Source organism: Clinocottus analis, unplaced genomic scaffold (assembly GCF_023055335.1).
Source record: "Clinocottus analis isolate CAN_PGR_092001 unplaced genomic scaffold, fCliAna1.0.p SCAF_7, whole genome shotgun sequence".
NCBI lineage: Eukaryota > Metazoa > Chordata > Actinopteri > Perciformes > Cottidae > Clinocottus > Clinocottus analis.
Window position 1 is genome coordinate 4,343,797 of NW_027176229.1, and position 22,708 is coordinate 4,366,504.

The 22,708-nt window shown below is 42.7% G+C and overlaps 1 protein-coding gene across 1 annotated transcript; it reads left to right on the forward strand.

Moving 5' to 3' along the window:
- On the forward strand, positions 1 to 21,909 carry LOC137779290 (olfactomedin-like protein 2A). Its single transcript, XM_068566915.1, has 8 exons — positions 1 to 185; positions 8,996 to 9,259; positions 10,158 to 10,265; positions 10,710 to 10,886; positions 11,657 to 11,903; positions 15,650 to 15,931; positions 16,465 to 16,650; positions 20,567 to 21,909. Exons 1-8 carry the CDS (start codon positions 117 to 119, stop codon positions 21,169 to 21,171), a joined length of 1,938 nt encoding a protein of 645 aa, XP_068423016.1. The 5' UTR covers positions 1 to 116; the 3' UTR covers positions 21,172 to 21,909.
- Positions 21,910 to 22,708: the final 799 nt, after the last annotated feature.

Consider the following 22,708-nt stretch of genomic DNA (forward strand, 5'->3'; position numbering starts at 1 on the left):
TCATCCTCCCTGTGAGAGGGACATGGAGATAAAAGAAGCGCTCCTTCACCTCATGGACTGAACGCAGGAGCGTCGCTTCGGATCTCTGAACTTCACGCGCAGACTCAGGAGAGACAATGTGGAGATACAGCAACCTGTTGGCCTGCCTGCTGCTGCTGTGTGAGGACGCGTCTTCACAGAGCAAGGTAGGCACGAGAGGAGTTTCATTTAGCTTCCAGGAGACAGACAGTGCATGTGAAGAACGGCTGTTCAGAGTCTCTGATGGAGAACAGTTCATCTCTGATGGGGAACAGTTCATCTCTCATGGGGAACAGTTCATCTCTGATGGAGAATAGTTCATCTCTGATGGGGAACAGTTCATGTCTGATGGAGAACAGTTCATCTTTGATGGAGAATAGTTCATCTCTGATGGGGAACAGTTCATCTCTGATGGAGAATAGTTCATCTCTGATGGGGAACAGTTCATGTCTGATGGGGAATAGTTCATCTCTGATGGGGAATAGTTCATCTCTGATGGGGAACAGTTCATCTCTGATGGAGAACAGTTCATCTCTGATGGGGAATAGTTAATCTTTGATGGGGAATAGTTAATCTCCGATAGAGAATAGTTAATCTTTGATGGGGAATAGTTCATCTCTAAGTTTCCTCTCATACCACTCACCATTCTGCGTCATGGTGCCTCTGCCAAACAAGGGGCTTAAAATTTCCCCAAAGCCAAACCTTCAAAGTTTATTTCTAAAACTGGCAGATGGTTGGGGCTATTGTGTGTGTGCGTGCGTGTGTATGTGTGTGTGTGTGTGTGTGTGTGTGTGATGATACCTCCGCTGCGTGACCAGCAGAGTGTGGGAGAGATGGCACCCGGTGGGGTAACAGTAATATGTGGCTGCCCTTGTTTGTGCAGCTGCTGGACTGCAGTAAACCCCTCACTCTCCCTCAGCCTAATCCCACTCTATACACACACACAGACACACACACACACACACACACACACACACACACACGCACGCAGACACTGCCAGAAGATAACATGCATGTACAGCACATATACAGGACCAGAGGCTACATGTAGAGCCTAGTATGGTGTGTGACTAAACAACCGTCTGCTCTGGAAACCATCAGAGGACACTGATCTCAGATCAGTGAGTGCAGAGTAAACCCCCACAGTCGTTGTGATAGGAATAGTTTTATTCATAGCAGGAGTAGCAGCAGTACTACGAATTACAACAGTGATAGAAGCAGCACATGGTAGAGTTAGTAGTAAAGTATTTGTAGTGTGTCTGGTTCTGTGGTGACCAGTATAGGACTCCTGAATGTGCACAGCGAGCATTGAGACAACCCTCAGACGCTTTAGTTTCAACGTGACGATGCTCTACGTAAGCACACACTCGGCTCCTTACAGAGAGGATAAGGAACCGGATTGGATCCTATTCCAACACCTTTGGGATAAACAGGAACACGGACTCTGAGCCAGATGTGACCCAGTGTTGGACCTCACTGACGCTGCATCTCAATGGGGCGACCCCTGCAGCCAGGTCTCAACATCTGGTGGATAACCCGAAACCAAAAGCTCAGTGCCCTGCGTCCATCGTTTAGCGCCCAGGGCTCACCGTCCATTGTCCATTGGCCAGCATCCATCGGCCAGTGTCTAACGCCCAGCGTCCATCGTCCAGCGCTCAGCATCCAGCGTGCATTGTTTCAGCACGCATTGTCCAGCGTCCGTCACCCAGCGTCCATCACCCAGCGTCCATTGTCCAGAACTCAGCATCAAGCGTCCAGCGCGCATCGTCCAGCGCGCATCGTCCAGCGTCCATCGCCCAGCCTCCAGCTCCTTCACCAGACACCTGGTTGCATGTCTCTTAGAGAGTTTTCACTTCAGATACCTGAACATGCACATCCTCCAGTATCACTGATTCGATACCTGGGCATTCTCTGCGTGCACCTGGCTGATCGTACTGCACACACAGAGAGTTCAATCATCGATTTCTGCCGAGCGAGTATTTTTCTGAAGCTGATGATAGAAGCAGCTGAAGAGTGAGCCATCCTGTTCTCTCTCTTCACTGTGGAGAGTTGTACATGATGTTGTTCCTGTGTGGCATTAATAACCTGATAAACAAAATCCCCATGTGGTTCCAGGTCAGTGTATAGACTCATACTCACGATACCTGGTCCAGTATTTTAGGCTGTGTCCGATGTATCTCTGAAGATTGAAGGTTTTATAATCAATCCATGCCTACATATTTCTCCTTACGACACCATTCCCCATCATGCAGCAGTGGCACAGCTCCACTGATGTCTCCACTGAGACAAAGCCTGCTTACAAGAGCGCATGGAGGGTGGCGTGGGAAACATTGTGTGCACCTGCTCCGTGTTCTGGTTGTAAACAAGCCGAGGACAATTGCTGCAGGGTCAACTGGGGGCTGGAGAGGAGGAAACGGCACACTGGGGATGCTCAGTCGGCCTTAATGAAACAGCCCACAGCAGCAGAGACGGGGCTCCATGTTACAGGTGCTGCAAGGGGCCTGGTCGAGGACTGCCACAGTGTACGCAAGCCGACGCTTTGTCGTGCCGTGTTACGCCAACATGGCTTTATTTAATTGGGAGTGTCTTATGGGGCTTGATGAGGAGTCAACATGATCAGTCAGAGTCGAGTCATCGTGTTTGTTTGTTGGAAATGAGAGAGAATAAAACCTCATTCACACTGGACCCATGAGCCAGCTGTCAGTGTGACAGGTCATCACTCACCATACGCCTCACAATGTAGTTCTTGTTGTAATTCAGGCTGTTAACTAATTCAAAGTTCTCCCTTTAAATCAATCTGCATGGATACTAAAACAACCATGAGTGTGCTGAGCAACAATTCAAATTAAATCAGTGTAAAAAAAAAGGTTATATTTGCTGGTCCAACAATCTTACCACAAGCCGTTACAACACGACCGAGTTTTGATTACAGACTCATTCAATAATGGATTTATATAATTACCATGAACATTAAAATAAACGGAGCGAGACTGTGAGGCACAACACAGCTACGAGGCTGTTTACACCCAGCCAAGTAGAATATGCTACATCATTTAGCAAGAGTTAGCTAGACTGATGTTTGAGAACATTTAGTGCTAACGTTACTTATTATTTTTACATTTTGTATTTTTATTATTTTCAGTTTGGGCAGCAAAATAAGTAATGTAAAAGGTTAGTTTAGCCGCCAGCTAGCTGCTACACACACACAAGAGCCAATGTGTGCCAGCTGCAAACAGCATAGCAGCTAGCTTGTCTTTGCCATGCTATACACACCCTGGTGTAAATAGCAGCATTGGCTGTTCCATGTGGTTGCAAATTGTGTTGTTGGCTTCTGACACCTGGATGCTGATAGCATCAGCCTTAAATTAATTACTGTGAAAGTATTGAAAAGCTCAATCGAGAGAGAGATGCACACTGGTTGTATTAACAAACTGAGCCTTTAAACAAGGCATCTGGATTGTGACGTCGCAACTAGACAGCGCGTTTGAACTCTGCATAGTTGTAAGACAAGTTGGCCACAACGCAGAGCGCAAAACATCCACTGATCACAGTTTAAAGAGACCGCCGCTGTACTGGAGCGTCTCAGGCAGGAGGGGAGACAGGTATAAATATGTCGGAGTACATTCAGACAGACGGAAGGAGAAACACTTCTTGTAGCATGTTCCATGGATGAACCTGAAAATGAGCATGCTATGTCGCCTCTAATCAACATTTCAGTTTCCATCTCTCTGTGATGATGTGCCAGAGTTATTAGCTCATACGCTATATTTATGTGACACTGCACATGTTCTGAAATTGGCCGTTCTTGGTCTCCAGCTCCGATGGTTTCACATGCTTTTCTCTCCGTGCAGATGTAATCCTTGAGAGCAGGATTTATGAACACAGAGACGTTTCAAATAGAGTTGGTCTCTTATCCGCAGTGTATGTCCTGGTTCTTGTGTACAGTATTTGTAAAGCCTCTCAGGCACCATCTCTCTGGGAAACTTAATCTTTCACAGACCGCGGGTCCCTTCTGTTCTGTGGATTTATAAATGAATGTCATGACTCTCAGCCTCAAATACCTTTATGCACATCCAGTGAGCAGCTATAAACTCATGCAGAAAACAAGATATCTTCGATTCCAAATAGCAGCTAAACTAAAATGAAAGAACAAACAACATATTCAATTCAATTTCACAAATGCCAAACTCCCTCAGAGGGCTTTACAGTCTGAGCACACATACATCTTCTGTCCCGGGACCTCACATCGGATCAAGAACAACTTTAAAAACCCTTTTAAAGGGAGAAAAACCTTCATCAGAGCAACAGAGGAGGATCCTCTATCAGGATGGACGGAAGCAATAGATGTCATGTGACCAGAATGAACAACAACAATGTGTTTGTTTTTTATTATTACACTTGTCGTTGCGGTCACCAGACACACACTAACAATCAGTGTGTGCTTGTGCCTGTCAATGGGTTCTCATTGTATCGCATGTGGATCTCATTTCTTTCTGTTGTCAGAGGATTTACACCCTGGAGGGAGACTGATGACTTAGTTGTTGGGAAATAAAGCAAATGTGAGTAAATCCTGTTTACTTTTTCCAGAGGTCTGTCATCTCACTGTGGCTAGACAAGAACTTTCACACAAGTAATCCATTAATTCATGTAGTAGAGCAGGAACTTCATGAAGGTCGATATGTTTTAGTCTTTTGGTCATTTTCGTGTACTGATGTGCTGAAGACTGGAAGGACACACAAACTGACTCAGCAGGAATGTAGATGTGGACCTGCAGAAGCAGCAAGTGCTTGATACCCTTTGTGTTCAGCTAATTAGCATCCCTGTGCTAATGCCAGTGTTGTTGTTTATGGTCCTCATGGTTCATCTCCAGACTGACGGCTCCGATAGAATCCAAGTTAATCTTTACAGTGGCACAGTAAGATGTTTATCATAAGTGCGGCTAATTAGATAAAACATCCAGCAGACTCTTTGGACTGGAATGTGAACCCTGGTGTTGTTCCTGAGTACCTTTGACAGGAGTTGATGTGGATTTTAAAGGGATAGTCCATCCTCTAAAATCACGAGCTGAAGGGAAGACTGGATACAGCTTCCTGCTGGTGCATTTGTGGTCCGCAGGTCATAACAGCACTTGGACTGCAACAGGATACCTGCACCGCTTGCCTCTTTTATACAGTGTCCCAGCTAGCTAAAGCACTCAAAGGGGAGAATCCTTGTTTTCATGAAAGGTACTGCAACAGTGAGCGTCGTGCATACCAACACGTTCATTCTGAGGGGCTTGTTGGTGACGAACATGAACAGCTCTGTTATTCTTTACATTACATTTCCTTTAGCTGACACTTTCATCCAAAGCGACTTACAGTAAGTGCATTCAACCGTGAGAACAAACTCAGAACAACAAAAATCAGGAAAGTACAATTTCTTCAATGAAGTCAAACTACAAAGTGCTAATAGTAAGAGACATTTGCGCTACCTTATTCTCAGCATTCATGTCCCTAGTATGTCTTAATTCTGCTGCAGACGCTGTTCACACTGACAGACCTTCGTCATGAAGCTCTGAAGCAGGACTTCTGTACGGGGATGTCTTCTAGAGCCTCAGATGCTGTTATTGGGACACGTAAAATATTCATCATGTCCACGCTGCACATGTCCACATAGATCTGATGTTAGGAGAGTTTGTACGAAGAAAAAGGAAGAGAAAGTTCCAATAAGAATAGCACCTTGTTGCCTGAGGGCCAGTGACTTTAACTAACGCACTAATGCAGCAGCCATTGTGGAGCAATCTTGTGTTTTTAGCAATCCTGAGCACAATAGGGGTTTCACTTCCTCACTGTCAGGGAGAGTTAGCTGCTTAAAGCTGCGGCGGCTGATCTAATAGAGCTGCTTTCTTCCCATTGTGCAGACATAAGTTCATGTTTGAGTCCTGTTCTTTTTGACCTGAAACTTGACTGCACTTGAGAGGTCAAAGCCAAAGACTCAAAGCTGTACGCATGCATTAAATACCCTGTGCTCTTAATTATTAGCACTCTTAATTGTGTTGCCTGTTCTCATGCTGGTAGGTCAGCTTGGCATGAGATGCTGGACGGTCAGTTAGTCCAACACATGTGATTTGAGGCAGCTGCTCTCATTGGCAGAATGATTCAAATAGTTGATGATAAGATGCAGTAAAGCCTGCCAAGTCATGATTTAGTCCTTCTTGACGAGACAAAACATGAAGTACCAAAGTAAATCTGGCTGGAATTTCTCTGACTTCTCCAACTTAAAGCAACCTAAGCTGACGCTGCTATGCATCAGTTGGGTTTGGCTGGTTGAACAATGCAGCTCAGCAGGGCCGTAGGAAGAGCCTCTACTGAAGAAGTTTAATCTGCTAATCCACTCTGTTTTCATGTGGCTGGAGGATTTGTCAACCCGCTGCCTTTTCGCTTGACATGGGTCAAGATGTGCCCGGCTCTGCACACAGGAGTCCTGCCCCACATTAGACCCCCTCCCAGTATATCTGCAGTAAGGGAGGGAAAGCCCCTCCCAACCCCCCCCCCCCCCTCCCCTCACACACACACACACACACACACACACACACACACACACACTCAGCCTGCATTCTTTCACTAATGAGCCCCCACCACCTCCACCTCGTCCACCGTACCTTCAGCCTGCTGCTGTCCTGCTGAAAGACTTCCTACATGACTAGAATTGTAAGGACGGAAAGACATTGAATAACAGAGCAAGAGCTCTTACTCTCTACTTCACCATTTGTTTCTGCACAGTAAATTACTGCATATGTACATAATATTCCCGGTCATGTCTTATTACTTTGTCCTTCATCTTTAAAGGGATACCTCAGAACTGATCATTTCACTTCTAGAGTTTTGAATGACTGAACAGTCAGAATTGATGCAGTCGAGGTCGAGATATCCTGACTATTACAGAGTTTAAAGCTCAAAAGACGCTGGATCCTCCATTTCCCATAACATACACCATCATAAAGAGATTTGTTTTGTTTCAGGCTTAATAATAAAGCTCCTCCAGAGCCTCAGAAGACCGGCCTTCAGACCGAGTGGCACTCGCCATAACTCGTATGCTGTATGAATGACAGGCCACTTCGCCTGCTGTCACAATGCCGCTCATGGTCTTGGCGTTCAGTCTGTACTGACTGCAATGAAAACCAATCCGCATGAATATACGCAGAGAGACGGTGACGTAGAATAATGAGCGCCGCTCGTATCCTGTGCGGGACAAAAAGTCTTGCTGACTTATTTGATGTTACGTTTGTGAGCTGTTACAAGTTCCGATGTTGTTTACACAAGTATTTAATGTAGTTTTTGTACACATTTAAAGCCAAACCTAAGTAGTTGTGTAGCCTAAGCTGGATTGCTAGTTTCTCATGAACCCAGTGTCATGAACTGACATCCATGATCACAAACAACACGCATCACAACTCGTGGAATGTCGTTAAAATTAGCATCCTATTTTTACACCTTCCCATGAGATCACATTGTACTATTGTAAAAGTCAAAGAGAAATGTTAACTCATACTGGGATAATATGATACCTCATACTGTGTTAGTTCTACCTCCTACCTTCAGCCACACGAGGACAGGACTCTGCTCATTAATGTTGCAGCGCTACCACTAATCTCACCATGAGAGATGCCGGTCCTCCACCGCATGGCCCGACAGTCATGAATCCAGATGAGCACACTGAACACTTGAGTGATATTAAACCAGTGCAACCGTTAGTACAATGCTACTAGAAAAGCTGCATGGATAAGCACATGTACAAAACCAACCCGACCAATACCGAATGGTCTGTGCACATGAACAGGCCCTCTTTAGAGTCTGTAGGAGACACACAGGGCTTTACAATACTTTCCCAGAATCACAAATCACAAACTCCCCTCAGAGGGCTTTACGATGTGTACACATACGACATTTGACCAATGACGGGTAAATCCTTCTGTTCTTATTCAACTGTTGCTCAACTGTTGCTCTTTTTCTCTTTCTGCCCTTTCACTCCTGAGTCTGCTCTAACCGTTGTACAGCGTTTTGTTCTGCATGTACAGAACACAACTTTTTTTTTTTGCAAAGCCTTTCATACAAAATAACATATGTTTGTGAAGAGGACTTTCTACAACCTAAAAGCATGACAAATACAGACAAATATAGAAAAAATACAGAGCAGTCCTCTCAGCCGTCCTGGGGCTGAGAGCGGAGTCAAACCTTTGTGGAGGGTGACGCCAAACTTTTGACCGCTCGTGTATTGTGCTGAAACCTTTGTGCATCCTTTCATTACCCACAACTACATCTTCTCCTACATGTCTTTTAGTAAATCCTATTGTAAATGACAAATGGTCTACACTTGTAAAGATCTTTTCTAGTCTTCTGACCAATCAAAGCTCTTTAACTCTATGTCATCATCACCCATTAATGCACTGATGGGAGGAGCTTCCATGAAGGTCCCACCTGTTTATCAGGACTATACATTATGAACATGGTTAAATATGCAGTGAAGCTGGGTTAGTTCATGTTTTGTGTTTGTTTCAAGTCGGGTAAGTGTGGAACGTCAGCTCAGGACGCCAGAGCTCTGTCATCACACATGGTTATGCATCCTTATGAGTTATGCTTGTGTCTGAGGCTATCAGCAAAGTCACATCTGTTAACATTCATAAGGGAAGTATGTGGATATTTTTCAGGATCCTTCCCTTTCTTTTGTTTGCCTTTCATAATTGTTTTCATGTATATTCCATGAAAGTCCACCAGGGGTTAGACTAATGGAATGGATGACCTGTTATGGGTTTGGCTAAATAAACAGTGCAGCCAGGTCATTAATATCTGAGTTTGATGTGTTATATTAGTTCTCCCTTCGTCCAAGAGTTTCTTATGAGTTAAAGGAAAGAAGATAATTGTGACAACGCACAAAAAGAGGCTCAAAATATGTTTTCCTTTGGATTTGAAAGTGCGACAATTCACTTTCTGTCTTCCAGATCTTTGGGGAGACTGAGCCGGTCCGGATGACATCAGAGGGCTCAGACTGCCGCTGTAAGTGCATCATGCGTCCTCTGAGCAAGGACGCTTGCCTGCGTCTGCGCAGCGGCAGCGTACGCGTGGAGGACTTCTACACGGTGGAGACGGTGAGCTCCGGGTCCGACTGTAAGTGCTCGTGCACGGCGCCGCCGTCCTCCCTCAACCCCTGTGAGAACGAGTGGAAGATGGAGAAGCTGAAGAAACAGGCCCCCGAGCTACTGAAGGTGAGGAGATGAGGAATATGTATGTGGGCATAGCATCTTCCAAGTTTGTACAAAAATGACACATCCTATATGAATTTGCATAGTTTGTTAGTACTCATTGTCAGAATTTATAAATCAATGCAAAAACAAAATGTTAATTTTGACATTATAATATGCTAAGAATCTCTTGTGATCAAAGCATATGACTGTCTATGAATGCTAAAACTATAACTAAAATTAATTATAACACAATTATAAAATGAGTATAATATTAAAGTCCGGGCGTCGGGATCCGGCTCATGCGGCCAAGATAATCTAAGAAAATCCATGTTAAGATGAGAGAATTTAAATACACGTAGAATGTATGCTAACTTAGAGAATATATTTATTTTTATAGAAATAAAATAAGCTGTAAAATAGTAACAAATCTTACATGTTTCACTAAATAGAAGTAAAATAGAACTAAATGAAAATCCATGAATGAAAGGAAGAGGCCCTTCAGGTCAGGAGGTCATTCATCCTCCAGCTCTGTGTGACCTGACTATCGCTTGTATGTCATCTTCCATGAGCAGTCAGCACATACCTAAAGCACACTCTCACAGGCAGGAGAATATGGACCATATGAAACACAGTTCACTTCCAGATGTCTGACTCACTTTAGGGTTCAGGCTAAGCCACATCTCTGAAGCAAATTATTACACTAAAAAAGGAAAGATCTCAAATCATTAGGACGGACTCTGAATGAAGCCCAGACTGAGAGCAATCAGTGCGGTGTCATAGTGCTAATCAGAGAAGTGTTTTTGGAGGGCACTTTAAACTCGGACTGAACAGAGGCCCGTAAAGCTGTCAGGTGTGTGTTCAGGAGATGGTGAGTAATGCTCCTTTTTTTTTTTTTTTTTTTCATGGCACGAATGACCAGCTCCACTCCATGGTGGACCTCCTGGAGGGAACCCTCTACAGCATGGACCTCATGAAGGTCCACTCCTACATCAACAAAGTCATGTCTCAAATGAACACCCTGGAAGAGGTAGGCCAACATACCATGCAGTTCCTCATAGCACTGTCGTTATGGAGGCACCGATCCGACCGGGTCGTACCCGATACCGACGCCTGATCCACTGACCAACCTTGTTGGAACAATGTTTTAATAACGTTGTGAAACAAAGTAGAGGGTAAATACATAGATATGAATGTATGCAATTGTTTTTTTTTTATCAGTGCCAACAACTTGGCATCAAATCTTGAAATCTTGAACATGAATTCAAATGTAAGTATATCGTGTTTATAGTAAATACACAATTAACTTCATTAAATAGATGGGCTCTGTTGTCACTGATATAATCTAAAGATTTGAGTCAGTATCACTGGATCCTTCGTTCTAATCAAAGGCTTGTTGGGAGACATGTGATTGAAAGGTGCTTTGCTTATTTAATTGATCGTGATCGCTGCAATCAATCATGTTTTCTTGCAGACAATCAAGACGAACCTTACGCGAGATAATGAATTTGTTCGGGACAGCATGATGAGCCTCACCAACCAGTTTAAGAGATACGAGAACTACTCCAACGTTATGATGAGCATCAAGAAGGAGATCTCCAGCCTCAGCCTGCAGCTGCTGCAGAAGGACTCCGCTGAGAACAAAGCACAGGTTCAGAGAAACACTTCCTGCACTGTTGTACACACATGATAGCATGAGAGACATTGTACTACTACTAGTAGCACTACTCGTTACGCCAGTGGTATTAGTAGTTGTAAGATTAGCAGTACATTACAAGTGTTTTATATTATCTCAGACATGTCTCTGTGTTGTGTGTGTGTCTTAAATCACCAGAACTACAGTTGTAGTCTTAGCTCGTAGCAGTATGCAAGAATATTTTTATTACAACTTTTGCAAAAAATAAAGGTAATTCAGAAACATTTGAGCTGTTTTCTGATAACCTTCTGCTGTGAGATCACAGTTGCAACACATCTCCACACAGTTGGACTTGGTTGGTTGCAACACGTTCTCACGGTAAACTCGTCAAATACCAACGCTGTATACCAAATATATACCAATATATATCTACCAATTATGATGCTTTAGGTTTCCCTCTTGTGTCCCTTTTGGAGGTGTGGAAAAAAAATGTCACACCTCCAAATTAAGTTGAAGTTTACTTCTGCAACAAAACGACTTGGTTAGGTTGAGGCAACAAAAGCTCTGATTATGAATGTTGATATTGTGTTTCCATGGGCCGATGTGTCTCATACAGACACCGAGGTGTATTTGACGAGTTTCGAGCAGTGAGAACAGGTTCTGTTAGTACAGCTGCAACAGAGATGCATTTGGTCCAGTCGTAATATTATCCGCAGCGGTGCTAGTAATTCTGGCAACATTATTAGCACTCCTTGTAATGCCAATAGTGTGTGTCATGTTTACAGGCCACCAAGGATGAGAAAACAAAAGAGACTGTAAAAGTACCCAACAAAAAGACTCCTACTGCCAAACTTTCGCCCAAACCGCCGAAAGAAAAGGTCGTAAAGCCCAAGAAGGAGGTCAATAAACCTGGGAAGCCGGCCAAGCCTGACCCTACCGCCAAAGCCAAGGTGGTTGGCCACCAGCCCGGCGTGGTGAGAGGCATCACATACTACAAGGCTGCCAAGACCGACGAGGATGAGCACAGAGGAGGTGAGCGTGTCGAGCTCGGCTGGGACTCTGTATACTCGAGTGGTGTGTTCATAGAGCGCCACGCACCCTGAGCTAAAGCAAACATTGTGCTTGTACTTTAGCTGAGTTTGCACTCCCATCTGTGTGCGATCATCTGTGAGCAATCCACTGTGGGTGTTGAAAACGATCCAAACGTGTTTCTTCAGCAATCTAATCTAACCCCACACGACACTTTGCTGGATCAGGATCAGCCAGCTGAGCCCGAGTTTAGATCTCTATTAGCTGGATTTTGATTGAGGACAATATAAAGCTTTCTTTTGAATGTTGTTTTACACAAGAGTAAGATAAGGCTCCGATTGTGTTGCAAATTTGATACTCACAATAAAACAGGGAATCCATCGCCGCGTGGCAAACACGATCCCCTCAATAAAAGATTGATTTCACTGTTGTTTTAAGCAAAGCTGATGTTGTCAGCGCAGGATTGGATTGCTGGTGCACATTCAGCAGGCACGGAAATCTAAATCTTTCATTGACAAAATGGATGGAGCTGATGGAATGCTGTCTCAATGGTGCGCTGCCATGTCCATGCCATGCCTCAGCTCCACTCCTCACAACAATGTGTGGGGACCCTCACTAATGCAGAGAAAACATTTCCTGACTCCTTCCAATCCTCTTTAAGTCTAGTTGAGTGAATAGGTATGCTGCGTTTGCACAGGGCACACGCACATAAGGCTGTCAGGCCGTGTGTTCTGCCACCTGTCTGAACCTCAGCCAGCCCAGCCGGCCTTGTCACATCACTGCGACCAGTCGGCTGCATTTCCATAATCTGGCAAAGAGCAGGATGCAGGAACTTGTATTCATCCGGGCGAGGTTGATACAGTTTAATGCTTTTTCCTGAAATGCCTCTCTTCCGATTTCGTGACACACATTGAACTGGGAGTTGCCCAGTGGAACCACAGGCCTTTACTAATGGCCACTGAGGAGCTGAGTGGGAGTTATGTGAGGAAATGCTAAACACTCAAGACAGCTGTGAGATTGAGACTGAAGCATTTGTAGCCAATGAGGATCCTTTGGAAAAGTGTTAGCAGTAATGTCAAGAGCCTCTGTACATTTGAACTATAAAAAAAACTAGCATATTCCTTTAAAAACTACTTTAATGTCTTCTTCATAGCAACATGTTAAAGGGGTCATTGAGTGGTATAATAATAAGGTAACTAAAGTAGTATAATGTGCATCCCATCTACTTACAGATCAGATAGATGACACTGGTCTGATCTGTCCTCTTTCATGTGTCCTCCACACGGAGACATTAGCATTTAACAGATTTCTTCCTTCAGTTTGGTTTGGCAATAAGTATTACATTGATTTACACTTACAGTTGAAAACTCCTTATTTTTTCTTAAGAGACTTAAAGGCTCTTGTTAATTGTTTAAAAAAGAGAAGAAAAAGGTCTTAGACTCTATCAGGTCCAGGTGTTCAGTGAGATGCTGTGATGTGTTCACATCTGTCTGGCAGCACAGGACATCACAGTCTGAACACACGGAGAGCAGACTTTCCCTCTGCGAAGATTGTATTTGATTAAGTCTGCTGTCTCTTTTACAGCACACCACAAGTGACTGTAAATGCCTGAAACAAAAAACAAAGAACCGCTTTGTACTGTGTCACATGCAACCTTGGTAACACCATCAGGGACACCAACGGCTTCAGTGTGATTAACCCGGTGAACATTTTCCCATTGAGAAGACGTGTAAAGGTTCACATTTAGTGACAGTTTTTATCTTCTACATTTGCTAACAATAACATGTTGTTGTTTTAGACCCTAACTAAGAAACCACATCCATGTTTCTCAGTTGAAACACAGTTGTACAACCCAGTGAAATATAGTCTTACTTTGAATATAAACGTCTTCAAATAGTTGTTGAGAAAACTTTTCAGTTTGACCCAGTTTGATCATCTTTTCAATATAACCGTTTTTTAAACGCCATTTAATAGTTTAATGGTAGTCATTGTAACACATCAACAGTTTCCACTTACAGGACAAAGAAAACCATGTGACACAGGCAATAATTCATGTGTATTTGTTGAGCTGCAATTTAGATTTGACATAGTATGTAATGTTATTTTTTTTAATTACAATGAAATAGAAAATTACATTTTTTTGCCAGTGCAAAATCTCCTTTTCCTCCATCAAATGTTTTTGTCAAAGCCAATCAGGAGCTGGTTTCAGATGGTCTGCCACATTATAGGTGGACTTCTGTAAAAAAAAAAAAATCAAAAATACACGAGGAAACAATTATGGTCCATCAAGGGTAATTTGAGCATAATTGCAATTTGGCATTCACAACTAACTTTATTTTATAGTATCACACTCTACATGATTTGTATGTTGGTGAATGCAAAAACACCAATGTCTTGACCCTCTGCTTGTCTGCACATTACTGTGTTGTGTTCACTCCCTTCACTCGTTATGTTGTCTCAGCGATACGTAGCCCATAAAACTAGCCGCACTAGCAAGACAAACAAACACCTTACACGCACACATACGGTGGAAACAGTCTGTCAGCTTGTTTATGTTTACTGTTGGTTCACGATGCAGTACCCTACAAGCTAACGTGCTAATGCTACAAACGTATGTCTTCATGTAGACCATGTTTTGCTAACTAACCGGTGCGATGTAATCTTGGAGAATAACATTCATTGTAATCAAAACCGTCTCTCTGTCAACCTACAGCTGAATAAATAATCAACATTGTCAAACTGATTTGTAACGCATTAATGTTGTAACTGCATTTTAGCTGATTTGACATGAGGTCACATCTATCACGGTCGATAAGGCCTAGCCTTTTTTTAAAGCTGTAACCTAAAATGATTGCATTATATCGAAGGCCTTCAATGGAAAGTGGTACGGTCTCAGTATGTTTGAAATGAAGGGCTTGTCAGCAATGTTATATTTTAGTAATGTTAGTTAATGTCAATTCAGTTCTTCACAGGAAAGACGTTATAGATTCTTAGACTAAATGCATCTACAATCCATCTGAAAAGTTGCGACAAAACAGGGTTTTCTGTTTAAGAAGCATCTAAAGATCTTACTCACATATCTGTTGGACAAAATGAGGCCTCAGTATTCTCTTTCAATACACCAGTTGTGGCTAATAGACAGTAGAAAAGGCCAGGTTAGGAAAGAGAGAGGAGAAAGACGCTTAGGGGAGAGGAAGGAAGTCACTGTTCTCTGTGTCCTGCACACAGCACACTGTAATATGCCTCCTGCTGTTCAGGAGCCACTCTGTATGTACCCTACAGTGAATAAAGGTTTTAAAAAACTCTATTAAAACACAGCTGAAAGACAATTTGGAAACAATTTCCCCACACACTACTCGATCCTACTGCGACTACTACTACATCATACTGCCCCAATGTCAGCTATCAAGAACAAGAAGTATCTTGTCTAGTATTACTCCCTGTCACAGTTCAGCCTCAGGCAACACATCACTTTCACTCACAACATGTCAACTCAGCTTTGGTCCGTGGCTCTGAGCTTCAAACCATGACGCTCTAGGCTCCCCCTCAAGTGTCAGTTTAGGATTCAGGGACTGTCAAGGTTCTGCTTTATATGTGCATACGGTTTATTTTCAAAATAAACTTGTAGCTAGTTTTTAGCTTTAATCAAATTTTGAAGGAAATCTGCCAAAAGCCATCTAGGGTATTTTAAATGAAATCAAAAGTTGTATAATCTTAGAGTTCATCTCTATCCCACCCCTTCCCCTCAGACCATGTCAGGACGTACACAGTCCATCACATCACGGAAAACCAGTCAGAAGATGGAGGCGCTGAAATGGTCTTGGAAACCGTGGAGGCCACCGTGGCTGAACCCACTGCCACCACTGCCGTTCCCACCACTACCACCACCACCACCACGACTAGAGCCACCACAACCACACCCACCACCACCACCACACGGACCGCACCAGCATCTGATAGACCAGCGCCGACCATTGTGCTGGAGCTGGACAACTCCAACAACAACAGTCGGCCCACTCTCCACAGAGCAGGTGGGTGCAAAAAGCCCCTCTGTGATAAAGGCTACATCCACCCGTTTTAAAATGGGAAAGGTTTTCCGTCCGACACCATTTGGAAAACACGCCGGAAAACGGATTTCACCTGACTATTCATGTACAATGTAAACAGGAAGTAGATTGGTTGCTTATTTACAGAAAATACGACAAGAGTATTATTGTACTCTTAAGACCGTCCTTTATATTTCCCACACAAGCTCTCAAGACAGACTCATTTTGTGTCAGAACTTTTCTTTTTTAAACGTGTTTTCAAGGCTGCAGGGTTTATTGATCTCCTCAAAGGTCCTCGTTTCTTGCTTGTCCACACTACAATGCAACCCCAGAGTATTCAAGCTACCGTGTTAGTATTGTGTCGCAGGCTGTGACTGCAGTGGCAGAGGACAATTTACAAGCAAAAAGCCTGCCAATTCACTCAGAAATATATGAGTGTGAAATCAATTCAAACGCATGGTAATGCAAGTTATTCTCTAACATGTGTACATGTTGAATGTTCTGCTTGTTTCTTCCAGGGAAGATCCTAAACTGTGAAGGGACTCTAGCATCCATTGACCAGCCAGAGAAGCAGCACAGTTATGGGCGCAACGAAGGGGCCTGGATGAAGGACCCCCTGGCGAAAGACTCCAAAATCTATGTCACCAACTATTATTATGGCAACAACTTGGTGGAGTTCCGCAACCTGGACAACTTCAAGCAAGGTGTGCTTGAAATGCCTCAAACCTTTTCAGTCTATGGTTAATACAGCCAGCTTCACGCCTACTGTCTTATACCTTTCTGCGTTTGGCCCTTTGCCTTTTCACTTGAAGGACGGTCAGACGTTACAACCCTTGTGTAAAGGGGTTACTAATCAATCAAACGCCTTGTTGCTATCGGTAGGTACCCCAGAGGGCCTGAGAGTACCTTCCACTGGGGCTGTGGTCACTTCGTTGGCATCAAGGCTTCACAGTAGAGAAAGGGTGTGCTGCTGCGTCTTGGCCCACCACTCAAACACCAAGGGGAGATGTTATCGCCTTGATAAGAGAGAGTCTGCAGTTGCTCATTTATTTTGGGTAGAATGGCTTTATTCACTAGATCCTGCTTGAGACACAGCACGAGGCATTAGTCAGAATTCTGTCTCATTTGGTAAACTAAGGGTTTTCGCACAACCCAAATGTTTTTAAATCCAAGAGCATTGCAGCTTGAAACCACGGGAGCAGAAGAGGAGCAGAGTTGTTGCCCCTCAGCAACACAACACCCAGCACCGTAGGCCATGACTAAATGATGTAACATTTGCTGTCCAATCAAAAATAACCGTATTTGTCCTTAACTGGAGACTTACTGAAAGCTTGTGTTAATAAATATAAAGGTACATGACATAACAATAGCTGTGGCTTAGCTATCCCAAGATTTAAGGCTCAGAAATTAAGTTTTGAAATGCCATGATAATACATGAAGCAATATAAGTTGTTTCACACCAATATATACCTATTAAATGTGAGATTTAATATTGTGAATATTCAAATATGTTGTGGTTTTGGCTAGCAATTACATTTGTGGTCTTTACAGATTGACACGTATCTCACTGTTACATCTTTTTCATCATTTGTCTCAAAGATCATTATGATCCCAACACATAGATCTAACTACAGTATAACTAGAGTTAGAATGTGTAGCTGTGTTTCCTTTAATAACATGATGACATTGATTCCTGTTGATAGTCCAATGAGCTCTGTGAGACTGATGAGATCTCTGGAATGTGGGTCTCCGTTGTTTCATGGCTCCAGTGGGTGGGAAAGTCAACTTCTTCCACATCCAAATCAGCTGAGGAATTGGATTACACTCTCTAAGAGATTTAAGATGATCTCTTCTCATAGGACTTGGCTTGTTGATCTAGATGTGTTTAGACAATGGGCTTTCTAAATGCACTTACATGCGCGGTGTCCAGCAGGGCGGTGAGCTCACAGCTGTGTGCGGATGACTAGGTATTTGGAGTGGCGGTGATGCCTGCTGTTCTCTGGCCTTTCCTTTGAACTGGGCCCAGTGGAGAGGGATTAAGAGCGTGGACTGGCTCTATGGGTGGAGATGGGTTGAGGGGCGGGGGTCTCCTGCACGTTGTTTTTGTCCTTCACTGGGCTTTCCATTTAGTATCATTATCTAAATCAGACTTCCTGAGGTTGGAAGGTTAGGATAGCAGATAGGATGTGATTAGAAAATTGCACCGTTTGTTCAGGAGTGGGCTCCTGAACAAACGGTGTCATTGTCACATGAAGCCTGTGTGTACTCAGGTATTGTAAAAACATTGTCATTGGACCATGCTCTATCAATGCACGGGTCTGATCCTGGCTCCTCGATGGTGCAATGAGCTGCCCATTGACATCGGGACAGCAGGAAGTGTCTACATCTTCCGCCGCAAACTAAAAACTCATCTCTTTCGACTGTACCTTGAATAAAGACAATGACAGCAGCACTTAGGCAGCACTTGGATGGCTCTTACTGATAGCACTTAGCAGTGTGACTTTATTTGAGAAGTTGTTCTGTCTTGATTCTTGTTGTTCCTACTTCGCACTTACGGTTGAATGCACTTATTGCAAGTCGCTTTGGATAAAAGTGTCAGCTAAATGACATGTAATGTAATGTAATGTAATGATAATTGTCTGGCTATGTAATGCTTACCTCCGGGTGTCCAAAATATATGACGTGTCAAGTCCAGTCTTAAGAATGTCCAGTTTGACGTAAGTTGTTAGGTCGTAGCTTGGTTCCAGTCCTCTAAATCGCATCGCATATCTCCGATTTGTTCAAGTAATCAAAATATTCGTGTGTTGTCCACATTGATACAATCTGTCGACCAATCAAAGCTTTCACAATCAGATTCAGAAACGGTTTATTGCCAAGTACGTTGCAATAAATTTGTCTTGGTTGTATAACAATAAACACAGTGCAATAGTATTAGACATAAAGGATGACATCGCAGGCAGGATTTAAAAATGAAACATTATCTTTCCACACAAAACTACATGCATGAACTAAAGTGTGGATGAGGATTATGAAGCAGTACAGGATTTATTTAAAAGACCTATACACCTAATTTTCCATGACAACAAGAGTGACTTCATTGCATTTGATTAATCATTCCACTTCTGGCTGAGAGGGATCCAGCGTGCAGAAGAAAATCACTGACATCTTCAATGTCAAGTATAACAAAATTATGATAAAGAGGAGGGAGCAATCACAACAACAATGTTAAGACCATAAAGGGAGGAGGTCGGAGTGTTGTGGGGCTTTTTAAAACCTGTATCCACCTCCTAAAGATAAGGAGCACCGTCTGCAGACGGTAAACCTCAAGAAGCTACCTGAGCACCTGTGTGTGCTCTTTCTATTTGATGGACAGGTTCACCCTTACCCCAAGTAATGCTGGGCTGCAATACTCGTATCGAGTGTTGAGGAGTTCAATTGCTTGTTAGCTAATGTTAGTGAGATCCGTGCTCTGAATACATTCATTATTTTTCAGTCAGTTGAATTTACTTTACAATGGTCAATCATTATTAACTTCATTTTAAACAGTTACGGGATTCACAGGGTCAGAGGTTTAGACATGTTCACTCACTCTCCCATTCTCATCCAGTGGCCTCTTTGTGGCCCAAATTTTGGCGAGAAAGAGGTCCTCACAGTTGTCAACAATTAGAAATGTATACAAAAAAGTACTCTTTTAAATTTCTCTAATGAATGCCGATTGTAAAACTGTAGACACTTGACTGATCAATAACTATATTCAAAGCACAGATGTCACTAGGTCGCTAGGTCCCAAGCTATTGAACATCTGGCTCGCTAACTTACTTGTATCTGGCAACCTTAACAGAGCGACTCTCATTTCTCCAAGTAAGGGTCTTCATCTGTTCTTAAGTTAACAATAAAAATGAATGAATGAATGAAAATGAAAAGTACTTTATTAATCTCCAAGGAGAATTTTTTTTGTCATACTAGCAGCATCCCAATGCCATAAGCTAAGCTAAACACACAGATAAAGTAAAATAAAATAAATAATAACAGGAACAGGGGTAACAGATATATACATAAGTAAGAAATAAGTATAAATATATACATATACATGCAAGCAAGCGAAATGAATACATACATATATATACACATATACATACACACATACGTACACATATACATACACATCTACATACATATATATACACGCATACATACATATACATACATATACACATACATATATATATATATCCATACGTATACACATACACACATACATACACATACACACACACACCCGTGGCCCACACACATACATATACACATATATACATATATATATACACACATATACATATATATATATATATATATATATATATATATATATATACACCCGTACACACATACATACACATACACACACACGTATACACATAAATAAAGCTGATGAAGCTGAGTTTGATGTGGAAATGTTCTGGCTAAACAACTAGCTAGGTACCTGAAGTGACAGGACAGTGTTGCAGAAGTGGGATGTCAAAGGTGGAGAAAGGGAACTATAGAGTGCTGTCACCAAAAAGTCTGCCATGGTTATAATAATTGATTATTAAGATAATGAAATATTCTTGTTTTTCATAGGCCGATGGAGCAACCTATTCAAGTTGCCTTACAACTGGATAGGCACAGGCCATGTGGTTTATAATGGAGCTTTCTACTACAACCGAGCCTTCACCAAGAACATCATCAAGTATGATCTGAGGATGCGATACGTGGCGGCCTGGACACTGCTGCATGACGTGGTCTACGAGGACACCACCCCCTGGAAATGGAGGGGTCACTCGGACATTGACTTTGCAGTAGACGAAAGCGGCCTGTGGGTGATCTACCCTTCCATGGACTACGACTACAACCAGCAAGAGGTGATCGTCATCAGTAAACTGGATCCTGGAGACCTGTCGTTGAAAAAGGAAACAACCTGGAGGACGGGTCTCAAGCGAAACTCTTATGGAAACTGCTTCATCATCTGTGGTGTCTTGTATGCCGTCAATGTGTACAACCAAAAGGAAGGTGAGGTGAACTTTGCTTACGACACCCACACCAACACTGAAGCCATCCCACACCTGCCCTTCACCAATGAGTACTCCTTCACCACCCAGATTGACTACAACCCCAAGGAAAAGGTCTTGTATGCCTGGGACAATGGCCATCAGCTCACTTATCGGGTAAACTTTGTTGAGCAGTGAGCTCAGCTAGTTTCTGCTGCAGCTCACTGTGGTGCTGTCAGTGTGGCACTTAAATAGAAAGATGCAGCCATATTGGACTCAGGAGAAAGGATGAACCTATACAAGCCTTCCAGTACCAGTGCATGCTATTCAAACACCTGACCTCACAGTGTACCAAACATTCATCATGTCTCCAGGCGTTACTGTACAATATACAATAGAATGGACAACGAACAGTGAAAACAATCTCACAGGTTGAGGTAAAGCTCATCGGGCAGGTCTTAGAAAAGCATAGAGACTTCCTTAAATGTTCATTCATGACATGTCAGCAGGCTGACGAACTAGCAGACAGATGGAGGATAGCTATTCGGGATAGTTTGAAAAAGGCATATCATGTTAACACATAACTCGATAATGTACGTTTGGGCACCTGAGTGATGGATTGAAATAGACATCAACATGTCAGAACTAATCCAACTACTACTAATGACTTACTCTAGATAAAATATTTGACATGCCACATACAGGTGGAATTGGGCTTTAATAGAGTAAAGTGTCAGATTATTATGGCACGACCATTATAATCTGCATGATTGTGATAGAAGCTTCAAGTCAGCTGGTAGACGAGCAACTGATGAATGAACCAGTGATGGAGAAGCATTAATGAAACAGCTGATGCTGACCAGCTCGTGCAAGTGTGACTTCAGTTCCCGACTTGAACGTGGTGCTCTACCTTTTCAGTCAATAATTTTCTTTAATCTAGAAAAAGTAGCGTAAGAAATGTGCATTTACCTTCAGTATTACCTTCAGCCACGATTGCTGTCTCTTGGTTTGAAGTTTTGGGTTGTAAATTAAGATAACCATTAACTCGCTAACCTGATAGCTAATAAACCATGGCCAGATTAAGCAACCATCATCAGGATTCCTAATGTTCGATATCCTGCAGGTTTTTTTTTTTTGCCTTTTGAGTGGGCTGCAAATATTTCTACGCAGCTTGTGTTATTTGGCTCCACCCCCAACATTTAACTCAACCAATGACACTTGCTCTGCCTCCACAGTATTTCTCCTTCTGAGAAATGTTTGTAACACTAAACCATCACCTGTTGTTTCACTTCCCTATCTACTCCATCCTATCACCAAGCACTTTGATCCTGAATCTGCTTTGATCATTATTCCGGCCTCATGATGCTTCCTGTCTCTTTACCTCCTTACGTTGTTTAAAGGGATGTGTTAAATATAGTATGAACTCCAAAAAACAAAACCATGTACACACATTTTTTTCTATATTTCCATGAATTAATTTGACAATATGATACAACCTTTTCTTTGTCATTTCCATGCATCTTGTTGAATTTATATGTTGTATTAAAAGATTCAGTTTTCATTATTGTTAATGTCATTAGCATAACCGCTACATTTGTTGTAAGTATTAAGTATTTGAACATTTTGTGAGTTCAGACGGTGCACTGTACCATTTGCTGTGCCATCTTCAATAATGGAAACCATGAACCATGAAGGTTTTTGTTTTTCTGACAATGACTGGCAGTACTGTGTGAGG